The sequence below is a fragment of the Lithobates pipiens genome, unplaced genomic scaffold (assembly GCF_037356315.1).
Source record: "Lithobates pipiens isolate NorthernLeopardFrog02 unplaced genomic scaffold, aLitPip1_a1.2 Scaffold_19, whole genome shotgun sequence".
Lineage (NCBI taxonomy): Eukaryota > Metazoa > Chordata > Amphibia > Anura > Ranidae > Lithobates > Lithobates pipiens.
In genome coordinates, this window is record NW_027507764.1 from 414,203,034 (window position 1) to 414,226,262 (window position 23,229).

Genomic DNA, 23,229 nt, shown 5'->3' on the forward strand with positions numbered 1-23,229 from the left:
GTATTCTTGCTGGAAATGCGATGTTTGAGGGGGGACATGATGGCGTTTTTTAATAAATACCTCAATGGGGATTCGAGCATAGCAAAAAACGTTTCAGTCCCAGGGAGTGTATGAGGACACAGGGCCACACATTGAGACTGGAGAAGCGGTTTAACTTTAAACTGCGCAGAGGGTTCTTCACTGGTCAGGGCAATAAGGATGTGGAACTCTCTCCCACAATTAGGAAAAAGAAGCACTCACAGTGCCACATCCGTAAATTGAAGGGGAAACAAAAAAGGGATACTACAAACGTATCCAAAGGTCGGACTTTAAAGGCATGGAAACAATAGAGATATAACAAGAATAATATTTATTGAAAAAAAAAATACATTATATAATCAGCATTCAAAAAGTTAAAAATCATATAAAATTATACAGTTGATACAGTGAGCCCTTGTGCTTCTACGCGTTTCGCCGTTAGGCTTCTCCAGGACACAATCAAGGTTTAAAGATGTAACAAAAAAGGAGGGAGAACAAATCTCACTGTCTTGTGGTAGACTAGACCTCACGTACAAAACTCCAAAAACCGGAGGATTTCAAAAAATGTAGAAAGCTTCTAGCAAGCTATAAGTAGGTAAATAGCGCACGGCTGGTTTAGTAAGTAAGCTTAAACAATCACTATAGCAGGGGCAGGTGTACGTCTCAATAGTAATCAGTGATAATAAACACCAGGAGGATATTGCTGAGAAAACACAGATCCAATGAGGAAAAAACACTAATAGAGCTTCATCAAGCTAGCGGCATGTAATACAGCTCAACTAGCAAAAAGTACCCATAGAGTATAGTAATGCTGAGACTAACGGGTAAGTCCCTGGAAGACAGCCTGATGCTGTACACTGTTCGTCTCAGCATTACTATCCTCTATGGGTACTGTTTTCTAGTTGGGTTGTATTACATGCCCAACACTGTGAACACTGTGATTATATAATGTATTTTTTCAATAAATATTATTCTTGTTATTTCTCTATTGTTTCCATGCCTTTAAAGTCTGACCTTTGGATACTTTTGTAGTATCACTTTTTTTTGTCTCTCCCACAATTGGTGGTGGCTGTGGAAAGTATGGATATTTTTTAAATGACTCTTGGATGTAGATCTTAAAAAACACAACATACAGGGACATGGGAAATTATTATAGACACTGACACAAGTACACCTACACAGGTTGAACTGGATGGACTATTATCTTTTTTCAGTCTTACCTGCTATGTAACGTGGTTGTAAACCTCTGAAAGGAAAAATTAACAAAGTATATTCTCATACAAAAAGTGAACTTGTCTTAGCAAGTGTCAATCCTGACAGCTCTCTCCTTCCTTTGCTCTCTGCATCAGTCACTTCTGAAAGTTTTTACTGACACAACAATCCATGGTGGCCTATCCCCTTCCCAGCACAAAGAAGGTGACTGACAGCCTCAGATGTTTCCTTTCGAGACTGTGCAGGGGAAGGTACGTCCACTAACTACACTCAGGTGCCAGATTACACTTAGCTCTCTGCTCTTTACAGGGTGCCATATCAGATCCCTGTGCCTCCCAAAGTTGATAAATACCATCTGATCTGGGTATTTTGGAAGGCTGTGGAGAGGAGGGGGTGGCAGATAAGCAGGTGCAACTGACTTGGGAGGATTTTCTTCATTACTGTGTACCACACAAGGCTAGTCACTTCACTCGGTTTATTATCACTTTAAATATGGTGCTTCAGACCTCCAGCTATTTATTCCCCAAATACCTTTTTGCATTTCTAAAATGTTCCATAGTTTGCAATCATAAACTATGTAATTAATGCATCAGTCTGGGTAACCTAAATACACAGAGAAAATACTTAACGATGCACAACAAATTATTCGCCAACTCATTTCCAGAATAATTAATTTAATAACACATCCCAAATTTTTAAAAACAAATGTCATCATTCATTTTCAAAGCCAAATGACCAACATCTTGTAAAATAAAGTCAACTTTTAAAAATATCAAGCTCATACACAGTACAAAGTGACTGTAAAAGTTACAGTAATGATTGATATCTGTATACAGTAAATGATTAACATTACAGAGCAAGTTTTACATAATGGTCACATATTTGTAGGAGGGAATAAGAAATGGCACATCCATGTGAAATAAATCATACAGACAACATCGTTTCAAATGTAAGTCCCCATTACTGTTAATTAACTCAGAAAAATTGTAAGAGTGAATTACTCAAAATTAGAGCAAATGGCAGGCCCAAGTTGTGGAACAGATAAAATAAGTGTATTTTTTTCCTACAACGATGACTAAGAATGTAAATACGGTAACTAACTTAATTAAATAACAAGTTAAATGCTCATATTTGTACACCAAAGCTCTGAAAAGGATTTCTCTCTATTATTTGTGTAAACCAGTTGTAGTCTTATGGAATTAAAACTAAAAAGTGCAAAATACTTCTCTGTGCAGTAACCCATAACAGCAAGTTAAAAATTGACTCTACTCAGACCTCTACAAGATCAATTCCAATTTCCTGCTGTGTGCTACTGTCCTAAAAGGAGATCTCCAAGAAATCTCTGGAAGGGAGAATGGGAGGGATGTGTAATATGTTTATTACACGTATCCCCAAGCTGTTGAAATACAGCTCTCTAAAAACTGTGCCAGGAGCTCAGCGTTTCTGTTTGCTTGCTGTCAATGCACTTGCTGCGTCCTGTCTCTGGTATGTGAATGGAATTAGCCACTACAAATGGCAGTCCCTTAAACTTGCATTGCTACAACTAATTCCAATCACAAAACTTGCAGGTACAGCTAATGCTACCACTGCACTACTAGTACAGTTTTTTGGGACCCTGTATCTGGGAAATGAAGGTACAGTACAGAGGTAAGTGATTCAATTACAGAGACCACCTGCTGCCCTTTCCATAAATCATGCTCTTTTAGGAATAAGTACTTTGCTTCTTGCACTTCGTATTGAGTAAGGCTGATGGTGACCAGTGGGATTCAGCTTCTAAGCTGGTGTCAGACTGGCCATTAAACCAACAAGCAGGTCTGCTTTATTACCCTAAGGCCCCATTCACACCTGAGTGTTTTGTATCTTGAAGCCTCAAGCTACAAAACGCTGAAGGGGAAAAAAATCTATTATTCTCTATGGGGATGGTTCACATCTCCACTCCAAAAGGCCTGAAGCCAGAAGCTCCAAAATGCTTGAAGCTCAAACAAGTTCTGGAACTTTTTTTTTAGACAGATTTGGGTGTTTTTCTGCTTTTTACAATGGTGACCTTTTGACCTGTACAAAATTGCGGCTAAAAACGCACAACTTTCTGCCTGAAGACGCTACGCTTAGGTGTAAATGGGGCCTTACTGTCCAATTTTGGAGGTTCCTACATAACAGTATCTATGTTTTTGAATCTACTTGTAATAGTTATTTGCAGGTGACATAAAATTTTCCACTTTCTTTTCTACAACAAAACAACTATGTTAGTTTGCAAATTGCATATTGTAAAATCTGTATTTTACTTATTAAACTGTTTGTGACCTGGCACAATGTTTAAACTGTACCTGACATCCAAGAACAACGAATGTAGACAGTTATCAAGGCTGCTGTTTTAAATATTGGAGCTTAACTTTTCATTAGGAACAAGTAATATTAGACCTTGTTTGCATACATCTTGTTATGGGTAGAAAATCCCTGCATAAATGACCTCTGTGTATTTCAATTATATAGTTTAAACTTAAAGATGATAGAGTTCCTTACTCTCAAAAATGTCCCAGTGGCACTTATAATAATGTTTTATAATCATTTTCATTAATGTACATAAAAATCGATTTTCACAGAACCTTTTTAATGTGTGGTCATGTGACCGCAAACAATCTGTTTCTGTCCTTGCACAGATGACGGGTTTGTTTATTGGAATAGCAGATAGACAGTGTCGTCAACTTGCGTAAGCACTGACTTGCTTAAACAGGGAACTGGCAGGATCAACAGGTAATTGATCAATATTAGCAAATGACATAACTTAAAGAGAACATCAATGTGTATTTATTTTTAGGAATAATGCATTTATTGTTATTTATATTGGACTGCAGTTTCAAAATAAATTATGCGGCTATAAGCACCACTTCTTTGCAGATCATGCAATTTCTGAAGTGAGTCACTGAAATTAGCAGCACAACGTGTGAACAGATCAAAAACTAGCTTAATATGTTTTTTTTTTGTAATACAAATATGTTATAGGTCAGAGATTGGAAACACATGCCATATGTTTGCAATGTCACTAGTTTCTTGAGCGTTAGATAGTCCAGCCCACAACATGGAAACCTACACTACTCTTTCACAGAGTGAATCTGTTTAAAGGATTCTACTGTGCACCTCATATTATAAATATTCTATGTACCTGTCTATGGTGCAAGTCCATTGGATTCAAATATTTAGGGCACTAATCTAGAAAAGCTATGCAGATCAGGTGTTCCTATCTCATTGCCCTCCATGCTTCTTTGAGGTCCGTGATTCAAACTCAGAGACCTCTAGGTCAGGCATCACTAATTGGAGGATCGCGGTCCAGATCTGGACTGAGTAATTGTCCCATCCCAGCTGCCTCAGTCATGTCTTCCCCCCAGCCATCATCACTGTTATCCTCACAGCAAAGCAGACAGCAGGAGGCAGGACAGTTCCGGACAATTGGTGGGAGCTGCCCAAGTGAAGAAGCAGGAGCTTGGTTGCTAGGACGCAGGGCAGTCTTAGCAACGAATCACCAGCCTGTTAACCTCCATCCAAATCAGCTGTGCCTCCTGCTGCCGCCTGTGTACCTGTGTCAAGTAGGACAGTGTAGGGGCATAGAAAATTTCAGTGAAGGGGGCAATGTCAAGGGGGGGGGGGGCTGAGGCGACTAGTGTGAAGGATGGGGGTTGATGTGAAGGGGTGCTAAAAACACTACTATGAAAGGAAGGGGTGATGTGAAGGAGGGGTTAAGGACACTATTGAGAGAGGGGGTGATGTGAAGGGGTAGCTGAGAGCACTACTGTAGGGAGATGGCAAGGGGGACAGGGGACACTGCAGCGAAGGGAGTGTGTGATGTGAAAAGGGGCATTGATGTGAAGAGGGGCTGAGAACACTGCTGTAAAGGAAAAATGCAAGATTGTGATGTGAAGGTAGGAAGAGAACTCTATTGTGGGGGGTGGGGTGGGGTGATGTGAAGGGGTGGCTGAGAACACTACTGTAGGGAGATGATGTATGTGTGTGTAGGGGGGGGGGGGGGGGGCAGAGGACACTGCAGTGAAGGAAAGTGGTGGAGTGTGATGTGCAGGTAGGAGGAGAACACTACGGGGGGGTGTAATGTGAAGGGGCAGCTGAGAACACAATAGGGAGATGATGTGAAGGGGGTAGAGTACACTACAGTAAGCGTACAGTGTGTGATGTGAAAAGGGGCATAGGACACTACCGTTGGTGAAGGGGGTGGGGGTGTGAAGAGGGGTTGCGAACACTGCTGTAAAGAAAAGAGGTGGAGTGTGATGTGAAGGTAGGAAGGGAACATTATTGTGAAGGGGGCTGAGGACACTGGTATCCGTTTATGAAGCATGGAATAAATTTCACTGCTTCATTCTCCGCCATTCTCAGAGGAGAACGTTTTCCTCTGGATGCCAATTTATGAAGCTTTGTAGATCGCTTCTCCTTTGGAGGAGTGAAGAGATCTACAAACGCTTCAAACAGTGGAGAACAGCCCCTGATACTGGAATCTTGTGAGACTTTATGAGATTACAGTACCAGAAAATCACAGAAACACCAATATGTCAGTTTATTAAGCGGTGATAAATGATCACTGCTCAAGACACGGACAGATGGTGTGGTTAATGCTAATAAAATAAATAGCCCCCCCCAACATAATTAAATATATACACATACATTTTATATATATATATATATATATATATATATATATATATATATATATATATATATATATATATATATATATATATATAAAAATTCTGACTCAGATAGCAGCTTCATAAACTGTCCGTGAGGATTCTCAGTTTGCGGAGATCATCGTTTGGAGGACATGTTCAAACACGTTCTCCCCCGATTATCTCATTTTCATAAACCGTTTATGGACTGTATTCAGTGGCGATCCTTGGGATCACCGCTGTTCACTGCTTCATAAACAGACACCACTGTAGTGAAGGGGGTTGTGATGTGATGGGGCTCTGGCGACACTATTGTGAAAGGGGACTGTGATGTAAAGAGGGGATCTTGATGTGAAGGGGGGGCTGATGATGTGCAGGGGGGGCAGAGGACTCTGATGTAAGAATAGGACTGTGATAAGAGGAAAGGGGGGCTGTGATGTGAAGGATCGAAGTCATTGCACAAACACGTGATTCAGATCTCCGCTGGATAAAAGTGTCACTGACCTCTCTGAATTCAGTACCCCCGTTCTCGGTAATTCAGTGTACTACTGCTGCTGCCATGACCAATCACAGGCCAGGGGCAGGGAGGTGACTAAGCTGTACTGCTTTGACTGTAACGGACACAAGTCAGGTCACCAAAGCTGACTGTGTTGTCTGGCACTGTGTGTAAATCCCAGACCTGGATAGACATAAATACAAAAGCTTTGGCAGATAAAACAGCAGCCATATATATTCCATCTGTGTATTTAGCCGTTTGCCTGGAGTTAAGCTTTAATGTACAGATTAAACAGAACAGCACTTCAAGAGGCAATTTGTTTAAAATAGAGCAAGCAGCTTATCTTATTTCCAAAAGCAGAAACCATAAAGAAAAACCTGGAAAAAAAATCCTTAATCATAGGCCTTCTCTGGTTTTTACCATGCACGAATTTGACAGAAGCCCCACATTTTTAATAAAACATTCCTTTTTGCAAGCACATGTTTGGTCATACCAAAATATCTGTTACTACGATTAAAAAAAAATTAAAAAAATTCTACACTCTTTAACAAGAACACCATTTCATGGAACTTCAGCTTCATGTGCAAACCATTATGAAAAAGAAAATAAACATGGCATTTTCTGACCTACACACAGGTAATTTACCTTCTAGTACTCAGTAGGTTCTACAGCTTCTAATGACACCCTGCAGTGACATAAGGCACTTAACAGAGGCATGCATAGTTTTGTATGTAGCCTTTGTGAAGGTTTATTTTTGTAAAAAATTAACTTTTCCAGAGCAGCACATTTAAATAGACAAACTAAAACATGCAAAGCCATATTAAATATTATATTTCTGGACCCTGGCATACCAAATTAGGACAGTAAAAAAAGGACAGTAAAAAAATCTAAAACATGCAAAACAATATTTTCAGTGGTAAAAACAAAACATAGAAAGGTTAAGAACAGTACACAAAGTTGACTTATGAACAGACTTTTAGAAAATATTTTGCTGTATAAAAAAGGTGTTGAAAACATTGCAAAAGCATTTTTTAGAACTATATGAATACCAGAAGGTAGAGCATATATTATACATTCACTCACAAAATAAGTACTTATTTGCAAATAGTATATATTAACACTTCAAATTCATTTGTATTGAATGTCTTTTCTGAATGTCTCTTCATTGGAGAGGAGAGAGCTATCTCTGAAAGGAATATGGGTATAAAAAGATACCACTAAATGTAGAATACACATCATCAGAGTCTGAACTGGCGAGCTTGCCTCCTGTTAAGACAATGCCAACTTCATCTCCAGCCTTCAAGTGCAGAACGAGGTTAAATGTCCCCACACCACCACAAATTTGTCTTCCCGGTCTGAGGTCACTGTATTCCAGAAGCTCTCTTCTGTATCCAGATGTATGCAACTGTGCCACACTGACATTGGACACAGACAGGACAGCCTCTATGTAATTTTCCTGCTCTGGAGTGAGGACCGCAGTGATTAAGTATCTACCCTCAATGGGAGCTGTGAAGATTCCTGCAGACAAAACACAGCAATTAATTCCAAATTACAATCATCTTTCATTTACATTTTATAAAAAGTATTGAACCACTGAACTCATTTTGTAACTCTTACAAGAATTGAAATCGGATTATATAAAAGTACGGAGATGGGGACATGTGACCCAAGGTCTACAAGACAATTTATTATCTAGTACACATGCTGAGAACGGATACATTTTTTAGGCTGCTAGCCTCCATATCGAAAACGAATAGGTTACTAAAGTACGAAAACTCTCGTACGACCGAATAAAAATTTGGAAGTAAAAAGAGTAGAAGCTATGTCCAGGCCACGCCCCAACACATTTTAAATAATCTTAAGACCCCTTTCACACTGCGGGTGTTTTTCAGGCGCTACAGTGCTAAAAATAGCGCCTGAAAAAAAGTGGCTCCATTCACTCCAGTGTGAAAGCCAGAGTGGTGCGCTGGCAGGGCGTCATAAAAAGTCCTGAACTCACCGATCCTCCACCGCTGCTCCCCATTGAAATCAATGGGGCAGCTCTGCGATACCACCGGCAAAACACCACTCCGGAAGCATTTTGCGGGTGGATTTAACCCCTTTTTGCCCACTAATGAAAGAATAGCGCCGCTAAAACTACGGTAAAGCGGCGCTAAAAATAGCGCCGCTTTACCGCTAACGCCCTAGGCGGCTCAGTGTGAAAGGGGTCTAAGAGAAAATAACCCCATTAAAATTAGTTACACATGAAACTATAGTTTATGTAGCACTTGGGGCTGTATTTTCAGTGTATACTGCTCTGCAACACACAAAGCAGGGAAAGCTTATAGTCAGTGTTAAAGTATAAAAAAAGAAGAATGGACGGTTGCTCAGGGCCTCAGACTCCTACAGGGACCATTGGGATGATAATAAAATAAGAAGTTCTGCACTTCAGTAGTCTTTATAGTGAATCAATTTTAGTTTGGCAAGTCCTTGGACTTTTTTCCCAGGTGTTCAGTCATGGCGGCCTTTGTATTGCTTTCAATTTCCGTTTCTTTGATGAGGATCAAACAATCAATCATACACAATGAATTTGCATACTCCTTCTACCTGAAAAGCACTTTAAAACATTAATCTTTTGCAAAGAGAATACTGCATATTGAATCATATAAATGAGCGCAGGAGGCACAGAACGCACCAGTACCGTCAGTCTGAGAGGAGGGGAGCATTAAATGTACTAGAAAATTTAAATACACTAACAAATTGAAGTCAAGCTCCAGCTAACTCTTTATAATCAGTTAAAGCAAACTTTTTTTGGGGGATGAAGGTTTTACATAAATAAATAAATAAAAGTTTAATATTTTAAGTACCCCTGTCAGTGGTAAATGGTTTGTATAATCCCTGTAAACTGATACATTTGTAAGAGAGCTTGTTCTTTTGAAAGACAGCAGACTTATTGGCTGTATCACCAGGTGAAAATAGAAGAAAGCAAGCCTAAAAAAGACATCTAAAAAGCGATTACTATCTAAGATGTGGTAAGCTGCAATAAAATAAATGTTTGCCTTTGGGTTTAATACCGCTTTAAAGTAGTAATGGTCATATAGCAAACCCACCCTTCTCTAAGGGAAAACAATACTACATGTGCTTTCGTTTACCCAACAGTATAATATTTAAAATGAAATGAAAAAGAAAAATTGGTATAAAAAAAAAAAATATATATATATATATATATATATATATATATATATATATATATATTAAAAGAGGAAGAAGAGCAATACTTCCATGCAGCCAGTTCTACGGGTTGTTGGGAATTTGGCAATTGAAGCTTTTTGAACAATGTTAAAAGCTTCTGCCTATTTTTAGGTTGAGTTCAACTGGACTTTTATAAGCTGAGGAAAGTAAAATACATAATAGCCAATTCATTACTGAGAGAACAAAATTTAACGCTTTCCTAGAGATCTGTTTGAAATCTAGATGGAAGAAAACTGTTCCACTTACTTTCTCAGTGCATAACCGCATGGTACTAATTTCATGTCTTATGGTATATACAGTATAAAAGATGGCTAAATGCCAAGAATCAGGTTTCCTGAATAAAAGTTGTTCTGCGGTAAAGTAATAAAACACTACATTTTGCAAGACTAAAGAATTTAACTACACATCATTTTATCAGATCATTTTAGGAGGACTGAAATTTAGGTTTATTTCTCATGGTAAACCGGAGTACTTTAACTGTACACTGTGTGCAACAGGGAAAGTTAGAATAGTAAAGTAAACGTAAAGAAAAAAACGTCATGGATACCAAGAAGTCCATAGATTTTGGAACAAACTGCAACAAAAACGTTTTAATAGTTGTTAGGTCAGCTATTCTGTGATAGAAAACTGCTGTCTGATATTATACTTATATGAACCTAAATGGGTAATAAACACAGAACCAGAACAGCAAAGTCAGATATTTTATAAAAATACAGTATACTATTGGCACCATTTTTTTTTTGTTTTAAATAAAGCTAGTTCAACAAAACCGTTCATAAAAATCAGGAAAGGCTTCAAAAGTGGAGTTATTCCCAAGAGCTAGAAGGGTTACTATTTTGTCAAATCCAGGTCAGGTAAGGCCTACATATTTATATTAAATCATGGTTTTAATTGAAGTTTCCAAATACATTAAATGATGAATCATCAAATCACTGTGTTTTAGGAGGGCTTCCAAATAGTTTACAGATGTTATCTCTGCCAAATCTACTTTATAAAGTCCATATGTGATCATGGAATACAGCAGGAATGTTTCCAAACTGTATTTTGTGGGGGGTGCTCTTTAGGTGACCCATATAACTAAATATGGCCAACATTCTTGCATACAATTTTTAGGTGGAGTCATTTAAAGTAGTACAATCTCAAGACCGCAGACAGAACAAAGCACAAGTGGTTCTAAATACAGAAGGTTTTTAACCATAAATGCATTCTCTGCATTAAGGTAAAACACCTTCTGGGTGCAACCCCCCCCCCACCATATACTTACATAAGCTCCATCTCAATCCAGCAATGTGCACGAGAGCAGCAACTCTCCCATGTCTCTCTCTCATTGGCTCACAGAGCAGCAGCCTTTGGCTCTTTTTGCTGTCAATCACAAGCAGTGGGCCAATGAGGAGGGTACGGAGGGCAGGGGCCAAGTCTTGCCCAGTGTGCAGGAGCTTGAGAGTGAGCCTGTTCGAGTGCCCCCAGTGCAAGAAGCTTGCTATTGAGGCATTCTTGGGGGGACTGCCAGAGTGGCACCCAATAAGAAGAGAATTTGGGCTGCTTTGTGCAAAACTATTGCACAGAGCAGGTAAGTATAACATGTTTGTTTTTTTTTTGTTTGTTTTTATTATAACCTCTAAATCACTTTAGACACATAACTTGAAATCACTTTAAAGTGGAGTTGCCCCCCAAAAAATAAAACTACTTAAAAATCTTTAAAAAAATCAAAAAAAAATAATTGGCAAAAAAAAAATTTTTTACTCACCTCTAAATACCGGTTGCTAGGGGGTCCCTCGTAGTCTGCCTTCTTCATTGCCCGGGCTGGTGACATCACTTCCCCTCGCGCCGCACATTCACCTGGGACCTGTCACGTGTCTCAGGTGACTGTACGGCGTATCACGGCGCCCTGCGCCGCTCGCGCATGCGCAGTGGGTGCCCGGCTGTGAAGCCACAGCCGGGTGCCCACAGTATGCATGACGGCGCCGCGAGCGGAGCGGGGAGCGAGGGGGGGGCTTCGTTCCCCCGCATCGCTGGAACCCGGGACAGGTAAGTGTCCGATTATTAAAAGCCAGCAGCTGCAGTATTTGTAGCTGCTGACTTTAAATTTTTTTTTTTTAGGGGGTACCCCACTTTAACCAGTGACGGCCTGTCCATTAGGGGTGTCCGGGTGCCGCCCCCCTATCCATGGCAGCCACCCCTATTCACGCACCCAGCCCATTTCCGAACGCAGGGCACATGAATTACAGAGGCGGGGTTTTGTTTTTTTGAAGCACCTGAAGACTATAATTGGCTTCAAAATAGGGTGGGCTTGTGGCGCAGAGCATTACTCCACGAGACCACCCAGGTGTTACAACAGCAAATTAATATTTACTATTGAAACACTGATCCTCAATCCAGCCAATCAGAAGCAGGTCTGAGTCCCAAATTGGCTGCCGAGGAGGAGGGAGGAAATTGAAGCCACCGCGATGCCCGTTTAGAGCAGGGGAAGCCCGGGAGAAGTGCTGCCTACCATAGATGGGGTAAGTGTTCCAGACCCGACCAATCGGAGGGAGGGGGGGGTGTCGGCACTGTTTACCGCCCACCCAAAAAAAAATTACCACCGGCTGCCTTTGGCTTTAAAAATTCAAAATAATCTGCTCACAAGTATGAAGAACAAGCATCTAAAGGCTTGTTCAAATTGAACAGGAAGAGGATGGGAAAATCTTACCAGTGGAGACATAGACAGCGTTAAAACTTGACAGAAATACTAACCTCACCCTATTTAAAACATAAAAAATATTTTGGTTATGCATGGGCTTTAAAGTGCAACTTTACCCATAACAACTGAATAAAAAATATTGTTCTTTGGCAAGGAACATACATTCTACATTAAAAATTATGCTACCAAAATGAGTGTGTGCTGTAAATTGCCTCCAGCAGTTATCCTGTTTCTTCTTGCTGGAGGCTGCAGTTTTGCTGAAGCCCCAAGCCCCAGCTGTAAATCATAAAGTGGAACTAATCCCATCGATTTACCAGTTTCAGAAAACAGTTTGATTTGATTGTGTCCTCAACCAAACTGTCAAACCATCAAATGGCCGGTGTCTTAACTGATCACATGTACAGCACCATGGCAGTAGCAGTTCAAACAGAAGCAGCTTTCTTGGTTGTAAAAGATAGGAAGGTTAAATTCCTAGAGCAGAGTTCCAGGCTGTATTTAAAAAAAAAAAATTTAAAGTCAGCAGCTACAAATACTGTAGCTGCTGACTGTTAACCACTTCCCACCTGCCATATAGCAGAATGACGGCCGGAAAGTGGTTGCATTATCCTGACTTGACGTCATATGACGTCCAGCAGGATAAGCTGCTAGTGAGCACCGATCGGTGGTGTGGTGTGTCAGTCTGACACACCGCATCGCGGATCCTGGTAAAGAGCCTCTAACATAGGCTCTTTACCATGTGATCAGCTGTGTCCAATCACAGATGATCAGTGTAAACAGGAAGAACAATTTATTGGCTTTTCCTCTACTCACACTGACAAACGCGAGTAGAGGAGAGTCGATCGGCTGCTCTCCTGACAGGGGGGGTCTGCGCTGATAATACATTTTTTAATTTGGAGTGCAAAAAATAAAAACCTCAGTGGTGATCAAATACCACCAAAAGAAAGCTCTATTTGTGGGGAAAAAAAAGGAAAAAAATTTTGTTTGGGTACAGTGTTGCATGACTGCTCAATTGTCATTTAAACGACAGCGATGAAAGCTGGAAATTGGACTGGGCGGGAAAGGGGTGAAAATGCCCTGTATTGAAGTGGTTAATATAAAAGGACAGTTACCTGTCCAGGAAGCCCGCGATGTCGACACCCAAAGCCGACCCGTCCATCAGCTTTGGGTGCAGGCACCGGCATCCTTAGTAAAAAAAACAGGAAGTAAGCCTTGCAGTTTCACAGTCTGCTTCCTACTACGCATTCGCGAGTCACATGGTGCTTTCTGAATGGTCCAGTCGTCTTCTGGGACACACACAGATCCCAGAAGGCGACAGGGGGAAGGAGGAGGGAACCACGGAAGTGATGAGCGGTGCCATAGGACGGGAGTCCCGAATAACATACAAAAAAGGTATGAAAACCTTCAGCCTGTTGCCTACTGCACATGCGTGGATTGCTCTACACTTTCTGAATAGTCCTGCTGTCTTCTGGGACCCGTGTGTGTCTCCCAGAAGGCTGTAGGGAGGAAGGAAGATTGGGCCGTAAATGACGTAGGTTGCCACAGCACCATTACAAGGAAGTGGGAGAGAGTACTTGTTTTTGACAGGTATTAGCTCCCCCCCCCCCAAAAGGTGCCAAATGTGGCACCGGAGGGGAAGAGAGGAAGTAGATAAATGTCCGCACCCACTCCCTATGTTCATGGGGGGTGAGGTAGTAGTGTGACCTCTCGTAAGCCACGACGTTGGCCCTAACTTTCTCTCTTGGCACTTGGCGACATTGTGGACCTGGGGACACTCTAGATGTGTGGAGGGAAATTGAGGCAGTCGTTCTAAGGGGGAACTCCACTGAAATGACTCCTTTTATCTCTTTGGACGTGCACCATCGGGTAAATTATATTAGAATATTAGGTACTCCTAGGATAAACAATTAATACTTGATGTATATATTCATTACATTTTTGTTTTACAACAGACCATTTCTCTGAAGAAGACCCCTTGAGTGGGTTGAAACGCGTTAGGACTATACCTTCACTGTTGTTGTACTTGTACAGTGTTAGTAATAGTCGTGTCTGTTTCTGTACATCCATTGTTATCATTGTATTTCTCATACAGCCTTTATGTTATTTTTTTTTTGAGTTTTTCAATTGTTCAGTGGAGCTCATGTTTTTACCTATGTGCCACATTGTTGTTTTTTTATGGTAATAAATATTAAAACATCTTTTATACTATTCTGTCATACATTTATTGTTTTGCTGCCTAAAAACCCCTTTTGTGGGGGTGTTTGTTCTATTTTTCATATCCGTTTGGGGTGAGCAGCACTCTCCAAGCCCTTGTGGGCAGTGTGTTCTTTTTTAGTGTCGTAGATAAGTGGAGCTTCCACTTCTGGATGGAACTCCGCTTTAAGGCCGTCAGCAAACTCAGCAGTGCCTAAAAATGGAGAGAAACTGAGCATGTGCAGCCAGGGTGAGATGGTATATTACTGGATTTTAAATAGTATAGGGACATTTTTTTTAATGCTTTACATACTGTAGCTATACCTAAAAAAGGAGCCAACTTGAAGTGATCTAGCAGGACTTAATTTACTGACTAAAGTTCCACTTTAAATTGATCACTTTCGAATATAAATAAAAAAAAATTATAAAGACTATTGTTCCCCTTTTAATACAAGAGCAGGACTTTTGGGTTATACAGTCTATGAAAGAAAAATCCCAAACCAGACACATAAAAAAATCACTAAAAGACTTCTGTGTTCTGCATTTTCTATTGGATAATGCCAGAACCTATAATACTTTATTAATGTAAGAGCTCTAAACAACATTTTTGTGTTCCCAAATTCTCAAACTATACATTTTGAATACATTTAAGCATGATCTGATTTCTTCATTATGGATGTTTTATTCATTTGTGGAAAATCCCTGCATAATATTTTATGGATGCAAGAGAAAATGTACTGTATATAGAATGACAGTACTAGATATTGGAGTTACTTGTAGTCTTGGCTCAATAAGCCCGAAATAATAGTTAAGTGTAGTGAAATACGCTAACAGGTAGATAGATTGTTGACAAATTTTAGGAGATATTTTATATATATATATATATATATATATATTGTGACAGAGCGAGGCTCTGTCCCTATGAAATTGGAGGAAAACGAGACGCAGACACAGAGTTTGCATATCTCCAGCCCTGTGTCTGGGTCTTGATGTTAACGAGCAGGGTGTGTGCCCAGCTGCATATAAGCCATATAAATGAAGGGCTGTTGGTGTGGAAGGTAAAGGAGTGTGAACAGCTTGCTGCTGGCTGAAGAGTGGTTTGCCCTGTGGGAGACTGTAGTCCGTGTAAGGGACTGGGAAAGGCTGACAACCTTGAGAGTCAGGAAGACTAAGGAAGTCGGTGAGTCCAGGGGGCTGGAAAGAGTTGACAAATCTGTTGGGAGCAAGCAGAGGAACTGTTGACAATTGAGAGCCAGGTGGCTTGGTATGTTCATTTGTGTGCTGAATGAATTTAAACCCCTGCGTGGGATTACTGGATGAACTAAATATTTTTGTTTTCTTATAATAAACGTGGGCTACCAGGCCCTTAACCATAAAACGCCTGCCTGATGTAGACTAAAACGTGCATCTACCAATTGTGCTTAATCACCCCAACATTACAATATATATATATATATTATTATTTATTTATTTTTTTTCAATACTGTACCAGCACCAGGTATAAAGGAATTCTAATGTCATAGATTAAAACAAAAAGCCACTGGCTATAAAGAAGGCCATATGATTGGCCATACAACACACGGTAGACTTAAATAGAGATCTGTACTTTCTTTACTTAAAGGTGGTCATCATTTATATTGTATTTAAGCTGGCCATAGATGGTTCAACAGGGACCGGCCGAGATTCAAACCATCCATGGGCAGGCTGAATGTACCCAGGTCCATCCATTGGTTGACTTGAGCACAACCAGCATGTTGCATTTTCGGCACGTGATTATTGCCAATAGTTAGCAATAATCAAGGTGTCCTCTCAGCTACCTGTCGGGAGAAGACAATAGCCCTGCACAAGGGAATCCCCCATCAACACAATCTGTGTTGATAGGGGAAATTGAAACTTGTGGTTGCAGGAAAGAAAATCTCACCATCTATGGTCTGTCATACAGGCAACACAAAAGCTGCAACATCTACACAATGGATTGATGATATCATACCAAAATCTGTCCTTTATAAAATCATCCCATCTCTGTGACAGCAGAACCCACTGTTATCACTGAGAAAAATAAGAAAGTAGTCAAAAATCACTATTTTGGCAATAAACCCCATTGTTGCAGGCCTGCGGTTACTCAAAAGCTTTCCAAGGCTTGTTCATTCCCAAGCAGCATGTACTTATCTTTCCTTCTCTACTCTACATTCTGTGACGAGAGACAAATGAAATGGCCAGTACTTTTAGGTATGGAGGAGCATGTGACTCACTTTGTGTGTTGGGCCAAACAATGCTGTCACACAGAGTGCAAAGCATTGTGTAAGCTACAACTCTGGCAACTCATACCTTACATAGTTCTTTCCTTTGCTTCCAGCAAAAGAATGGAACAACTGTTTGTACCTATAAAGGGCATGGGAAAAGCACAGATTCACCTTAAAAAAATGTAGACAAACAGAATAGTACTGGTTGCTGTTTTGAGAGTATCTCCCTAGATGAGTAACACATATCTTTGCAACCCATGTAACTGTTAGCGGTTTCATCACTTCTATAATACAAAGATTTAATTGATTGGAAAACAGAGTCTAGAGTCTTATCTTGTGACTGCTCTTTCAATACTGTGTTTTAGACATGGCAGAACCTCACATGGTTAGCCTGCGTGTTTGCACTTATGAATAGTAGATTAGAAGAAATGTGTCTAGAATGTTCTTTTGACAGCTGTGACCATAGCTATACTAAATGAACAGAGGAAGGACTGAAAAAAGGACATAGCTTTTATCTGATGATGTTTTCCTTGTTTTAGCTGGGCCTTTTCTATGCCATCTTTTCTCTATATTATGCATTTGAACTCACTTTACATTCTTGCTTTGCAAAAATACACGATGGAGAAAGATGAATCTAAAAGACATCTGCGTGCTCATAAATTTAAGTTGCCCAAAGAATTAAATGACAGTCTCCCAAACTTGCTTTGCATGGCCAACCAGGCAATGATCCAATGTCTATGGGGCAACACACAATAAGCCTGAACAGGCATTCTTGAAAAACAAAATGATCAAGCTGGTTAGAAAACTATTGATTTTCCTGGCATCAGAGTATTCTCTCACTGCTCCACCATCCTAATCAATTATGCCAAGTATGCCATCCCTACAGATTGCTGTGCAGCAATTGTGGCTCCCGTACGCATGCAGCTCAAGAATTCAAACAGCCAGAACCCAGAAGGAAGACTGTGTGAAGATGGAAACCCTGTGAACAGTGACATTGCACTGCTGGAGGGATTCATTATATAGGTAATTATTTAATAACATGCTAGTATGGGAAGCATACTAGCACCCTATGCCATTACCCTGCAGGGGGCTCAGATTATTATTTTTTCAGTATTTACTACTGCCAAAACTTTTTTGATCATACTTCTCTTGAGGGTCACCGGAGTACACTTACTTTTCTCTCCTGTGACCCAGAGTCGGCTAATAGTGGGCCAGATATCAGTTAACATGGCAGAGCAGCTCCAGGCTCTGGAAGGGTTCTGACAAAATTGTCGGGATCCACCAGGCTGGTTCCATCACAGGTGGGATCGAGGTGCAGTGCTCTGCGCCCCAAGCCCAACCATTTTGAAGCCAATTGGAGCCTCAGGCTCCAATCATGTGCTTTAAAGAATAAGCTTGTAGAAATCTATGTGTCCAGCGCGCTGCATAGAGATTACTGGCCAGCGCATGGAGATTAGGAGCGCCCCTTATGGACTGCTAATGAGAAGACTGAAAGCTGAGCAATCTGCAGTCACGTGATCGCTCAGTTCTCGGTCTCAAAGCCAATGTGGGACAGCTATTATATAACAAAATAACAGCACCACAGATATGTGCTTTAATTGACCGCTGCTACTCTAATTATTGCAGGAGACAATGAAAAACATATATTATGATAAGAGTGGTGCTAGTCCGTACATTAACCCAAAAACTTCAATCCTAAATTGTGAATAGTCAAAACATATATGTATAAATATATATATATATATATATATATATATATATATATATATATATATATATATATATATATATATATATATATATATATATATATATAATATCACTTAAATAGTGACTTAATACTGTGCAAAAAATTATAAAAGTGCCAGCGTGTTTCAAAATGCAGTGCAAACAATCTTGTTGTTCAATATTATTAAAGTGCTTAAATAGTAATCCAAACAATCAAAAAACAAATATATAAAGGAAAAGAAATTGATGCACTTATAACAAGCTTTTTTTTTTTTTTTCTTTTTTTTTTTTTTACAAATTTAACATTTTTTTTCTCCTTATATATTTGATTTTTTGATTGTTTGGATTACTGTTTTATTACTTTAATAATATTGCACAACAAGATTGTTTGCACTGCACTTTGAAACACACTAGCACTTTCATACATTTTTGCACAGTCTTTGGTGACACAGACACACACACACATATATAGGTTTTGATTATTCACAAATTTGAGATTGAAGTTTTCAGGTTAATATGAACTAGCGCCACTCTTATCACATAGAGGAGACTATGTGTATGTGTTTTTTAAAATGCCATATTTCTCCTTTATAGACTAGGACAGCAGCAAGGGAGAGGAGGTACCACAATGTAGGCAGTTGTCACTAAAAGGGATGTCCCCTATGGAAGCTTTCTCTTTTCTGTGTGACTACAAACCACCTTTTTCTTTCCTTATCTTAACAAAAGGGGGATGTGTTGTGTAGAACACTAGGAGAGAACAATGCAGAGCTAATAATACTGCTTGTGATTTCAGTGTAGCAGATCCATATTGCACAAGACGTTAGGAAGAAGCTCACTGGATTGCAATCCACTAATATGTGTTTTTTTGGGGGTTTTTTGTGTGCCCAGTCATACACCCACTTTACCAGATATTTTTTAATGAGTTACAATATGAGCCAACACCTTGCACATGCAGCTTGCCATCTGTCCTGCATAATACTGTTTTAAAAAAGCCTTCAGGTTTCTGTATTTTCCCTAAATAAAAGACTGAGCAGTGCCAGGAGCAGTTTCTCCTACATGAGGAATCTGGTGATGTGACCCAGCTCTTAAAAATATTTTTTGCTGCTTTAACCTTTATCTACTAAACAAATAAAAACATCAGCATTAATAACTTGCTATTGCTACTGGGAGGAAGTGGTGGTGAAAGAGGTGCAATAGCCAGCCAACGTCTCTGAACAGCAAATAACCACGTTACTAGCACCTGGCTTCAAAACAAATGTAAACACCAAAAACTATCAACCAAAGGCACAATACACATTGATCAGCGAGGTGTTTTTTTTTACATGAATATATTTTTTACAAATTTTGTGTTCCCTTCAAATGGAGAACTAGCAACTTGCTGCTTCATGTTTCTGACCTAGACACGGAGAATTCAATCTAGAATACATTTTAATGAACATAAAACAGAACTGATCGATGCACTTAGAAAAGTGACCAGGCTACAGACATTCAAGTATTTTGAGCTGATCCAGTAAATTATTTTTAGAACATGTCCATTCCTGACCACTATAACTGCAGACACTGTAAAACAATTCATTCTTAAAGTTCACAGCAGCATTTGTGACAAGAGCACTTGTGTGTTTACATTAGAGATGGCTGCAGGGGGAGCGGGGAGTGCTGTGAGAATGACTTGAATGTTTCTGGTGAGATCCTTTGAGGATACATTTCTCCATAGGGCCTGCAGCTACATATGTCAATGACCTAGCTCCCAACTGTCCCTAATTTCGAGGGACTGCCCCTGATTTGGAACAAGGTCCCTTTGTCCCTATGTCTTCCTCATTGTCCCTCATTTTGGTCTGATCTATATAGTTGTATATAAAATGCACTTTTAAAAAGTCTTTCCCAGGGCTAAACCTTTTATCCAATTCCTAAATTTCTGCATTGGTAAATTTCAAAAGCCAATATAAAGGAATAGTAGTGGTTGAAAAAAAACACACACACACACTTGTGGGTTTAACTAATCTTTTTTTTTTTTTAATTCTCCTTTAAGTGGTTGTGTCCTATGTCTACACACTTTTGCTAATAGGTGTGCCTTGTTCCTATCACTAAAAGTTGGGAGGTATTCAATGAGGATATGTATTAAAAAGTTAATGACTGCTTACTGTTAGGAATATGGAAATATTTAAATGTCCATAGCCTTGCCACAGATTCAATTTAAAAGAGAAGTGTGGAATTAAAAATAAATATAGATGCAGCATTGAACCTATGCTGTATCTATCCCCGCCACCTCTATATCGAGAATTGAGTGATCATCTGACTGCTCTGTTCTTGGATCTGCTCTAAAAACAAACAGAGCACTGACTGTCAGTCACTACTCTGTGCTCTGCCCCTCCAGCACTCACTGGCAACCCCAGACTGTGGAGGTGGTGGCTTACTCATCCTCTCAGAGGCAAGCCAGCTGCCAGTCAGGTATCTGGGCAGATCCTAACATTATTGTCAGGATCCCTTCAGACTGGCTCTGTGACATCAGCCAACAGCAGGCTTTAACCAGCAGTCAGAACTAAGTGAACTCATTTGACCTAAAGGAGCTTTGGCCATACTTTTCCATTAAAGTAAAAGCGAGAAATACAAAAGGCTGCCATTTCTGACCTCCTTCCAAAACTTCTAGTTTGCTTGGCTATCCATGACTTTTCATACACTATCACAGTGTAAGAACATACAAGTATAGAAAGTCAGAATCAGAACTCCTGATCTGCATGCATTTTCTAGGTCAGTGCCTCAAAAAATAATCAAATTCCCTAAAGATTTCAGAATCTTGCAATATTAGTAACTTGATCAACATGTTAGGTTTATTAAATAAAGTGGTGCAGAAAACACCGCTCAAACCGACCCAGTGCTTCAGATGTGGAGATAGCGGTGTATGGCCTCAGTCAGTGCTGCTCCGGCAACTTCCCCTGACATGTTTTGCCCCGTCTACTGGGGCTTGGTAACAGAGGTTTATTATCCCACGTATGCCCACACTTCTAAATTAGTGCCCGATGTCCATTACCACTTTTTGAATACCGGTAGGGACACCTGTTATCCTCCAGCTTTGAACAGCGCTCTGAGTTTGCATGTGCAAAAAAACACTTTGTGTGGTTAGTTACAGTAACTAGAGTTTCATTTTCTGTAGTCAAATCAACTAAGGTTATGCAGGTAGGTAAATTGGCTTCTGTTCAAAATTGGCCCTAGTATATGAATGGGGACCTTGGATTGTGGGCTCCTTGAGGGTAGGGACCAACATGAGTGTGCAATGTACAGGGATGGGGACAATTGTAGACACTCACTCAGGTTGAACTGGATGGACTGGTGTCTTTATTCAACCTAACTAACTAACTAAGGTAAACCTGTACTCCATTTATTAGGCCCTTTTCACACTGGGGCGGTGCAGGCGTCGGCGGTAAAGCGATGCTAATTTTAGCGACGGTCTGCGGCCGCTAGTGGGGCGGTTTTAACCCCCACTATAGGCCAAAAAAGGGTTAAAACCGCCCGCAAAGCGCTGTAGCGGCACTTTGCTGGCAGTATAGAAGTGCTGCCCCATTGATTTCAATGGGTAAGAGCGGTTTAGGAGCGGTGAATACACCGCTCCTTTCACTGCTCCAAAGATGCGGCTAGCAGGACTTTTTTCACCGTCCTGCTAGCGCACCACTCCAGTGTGAAAGCCCTCCGGCTTTCACACTGGAGTGAAAGGGGCTGTTTTTTTCAGGCGCTACACAGGCGCTATTTTTAGCGCTGTAGCTCCTGAAAACCACCCCAGTGTGAAAGGGGCGTTAATGTTGCAGCACCCAGAAACCTGTTAACAAGCACCCTAAGGCTCCTACATCTAACTTTACCATGTTTATCTGCATCCCAAAACCAGTGCCTCTGCTTGGGGTATAGGGTGCAAGAGGAAACCTCACCTGTCTCCCACAACTTGGTACATGAGTCTATTGCCAAGTCAAAGCATTATTATCACATGGGATGTAAGATTACGTTAATAAATTCTAGATAGTACAAATCTAGTTTAGGAGATTATTTCTAATTTGCTGTTATGGGATAAAGGGATTTGTACATCATATCTGCACATTGCACTTTATTTATTAAATAAGATTGTGTGTTATTTTTTAACCTCCAACTGTCAGTGCTCTTTATTCCTCCACAGAAGAGTCATTCACATTTATTCAGTATTCTAAATTATTTAAAAAGGGACAAGTTATACATACTGTATATCGAGTCAGATGGAATGCAGTGGCATAATCAATGACTCATGTTCAAATGTCTTAAGTGTTCCAGTATGGTAAACTCCCACCATTACTAGATGAGGTAAGAATGACTTATACTTTTTTTTTTACTTCTTAGTTTCTTATAGACTGTATAGGAAAATACTCCCACTGATAGGCCCCTATGGTAACACTTAGAACCACAGGCAAGGGTTGGATATTTGTTCTTCTAGTGAAATTACAATTTCTATGATCCATAAGATATTTTACATTCCCTTCACACTGCGGGGTGTGCATGCAAGACTCTTCCCTGTTAAAATGCTTTTGCCAGTGGACACTTTGATATGTACACAGACCATTTAATACAGGTCACCTCTAAAACACACATGAATGCATGCCGACCCAAAAAAATGCAGCCAAGGGGTGATTTATGGTTAGGATTATCTGCAGCCCCTAACCGCTCACATGCTGCATGTTGTTGTCATTAAAGACATGTGGCAGAAACCATAGACTTAATGTGTTCCATAAATGTGACATTAAAGGCTAC

At 40.1% G+C, this 23,229-nt stretch overlaps 1 protein-coding gene across 1 annotated transcript in view; it reads right to left on the reverse strand.

The window, feature by feature from the left end:
• Positions 1–1,884: 1,884 nt before the first annotated feature.
• Positions 1,885–23,229, reverse strand: part of EMILIN2 (elastin microfibril interfacer 2) — a 101,812-nt gene continuing 80,467 nt past the window's right edge. Inside the window, exon 9 of the mRNA XM_077492526.1 lies at positions 1,885–7,911. Within this exon, the coding sequence (XP_077348652.1) occupies positions 7,574–7,911 (338 nt within the window). The 3' untranslated portion in view covers positions 1,885–7,573. The remainder of the gene's footprint in view (positions 7,912–23,229) is intronic.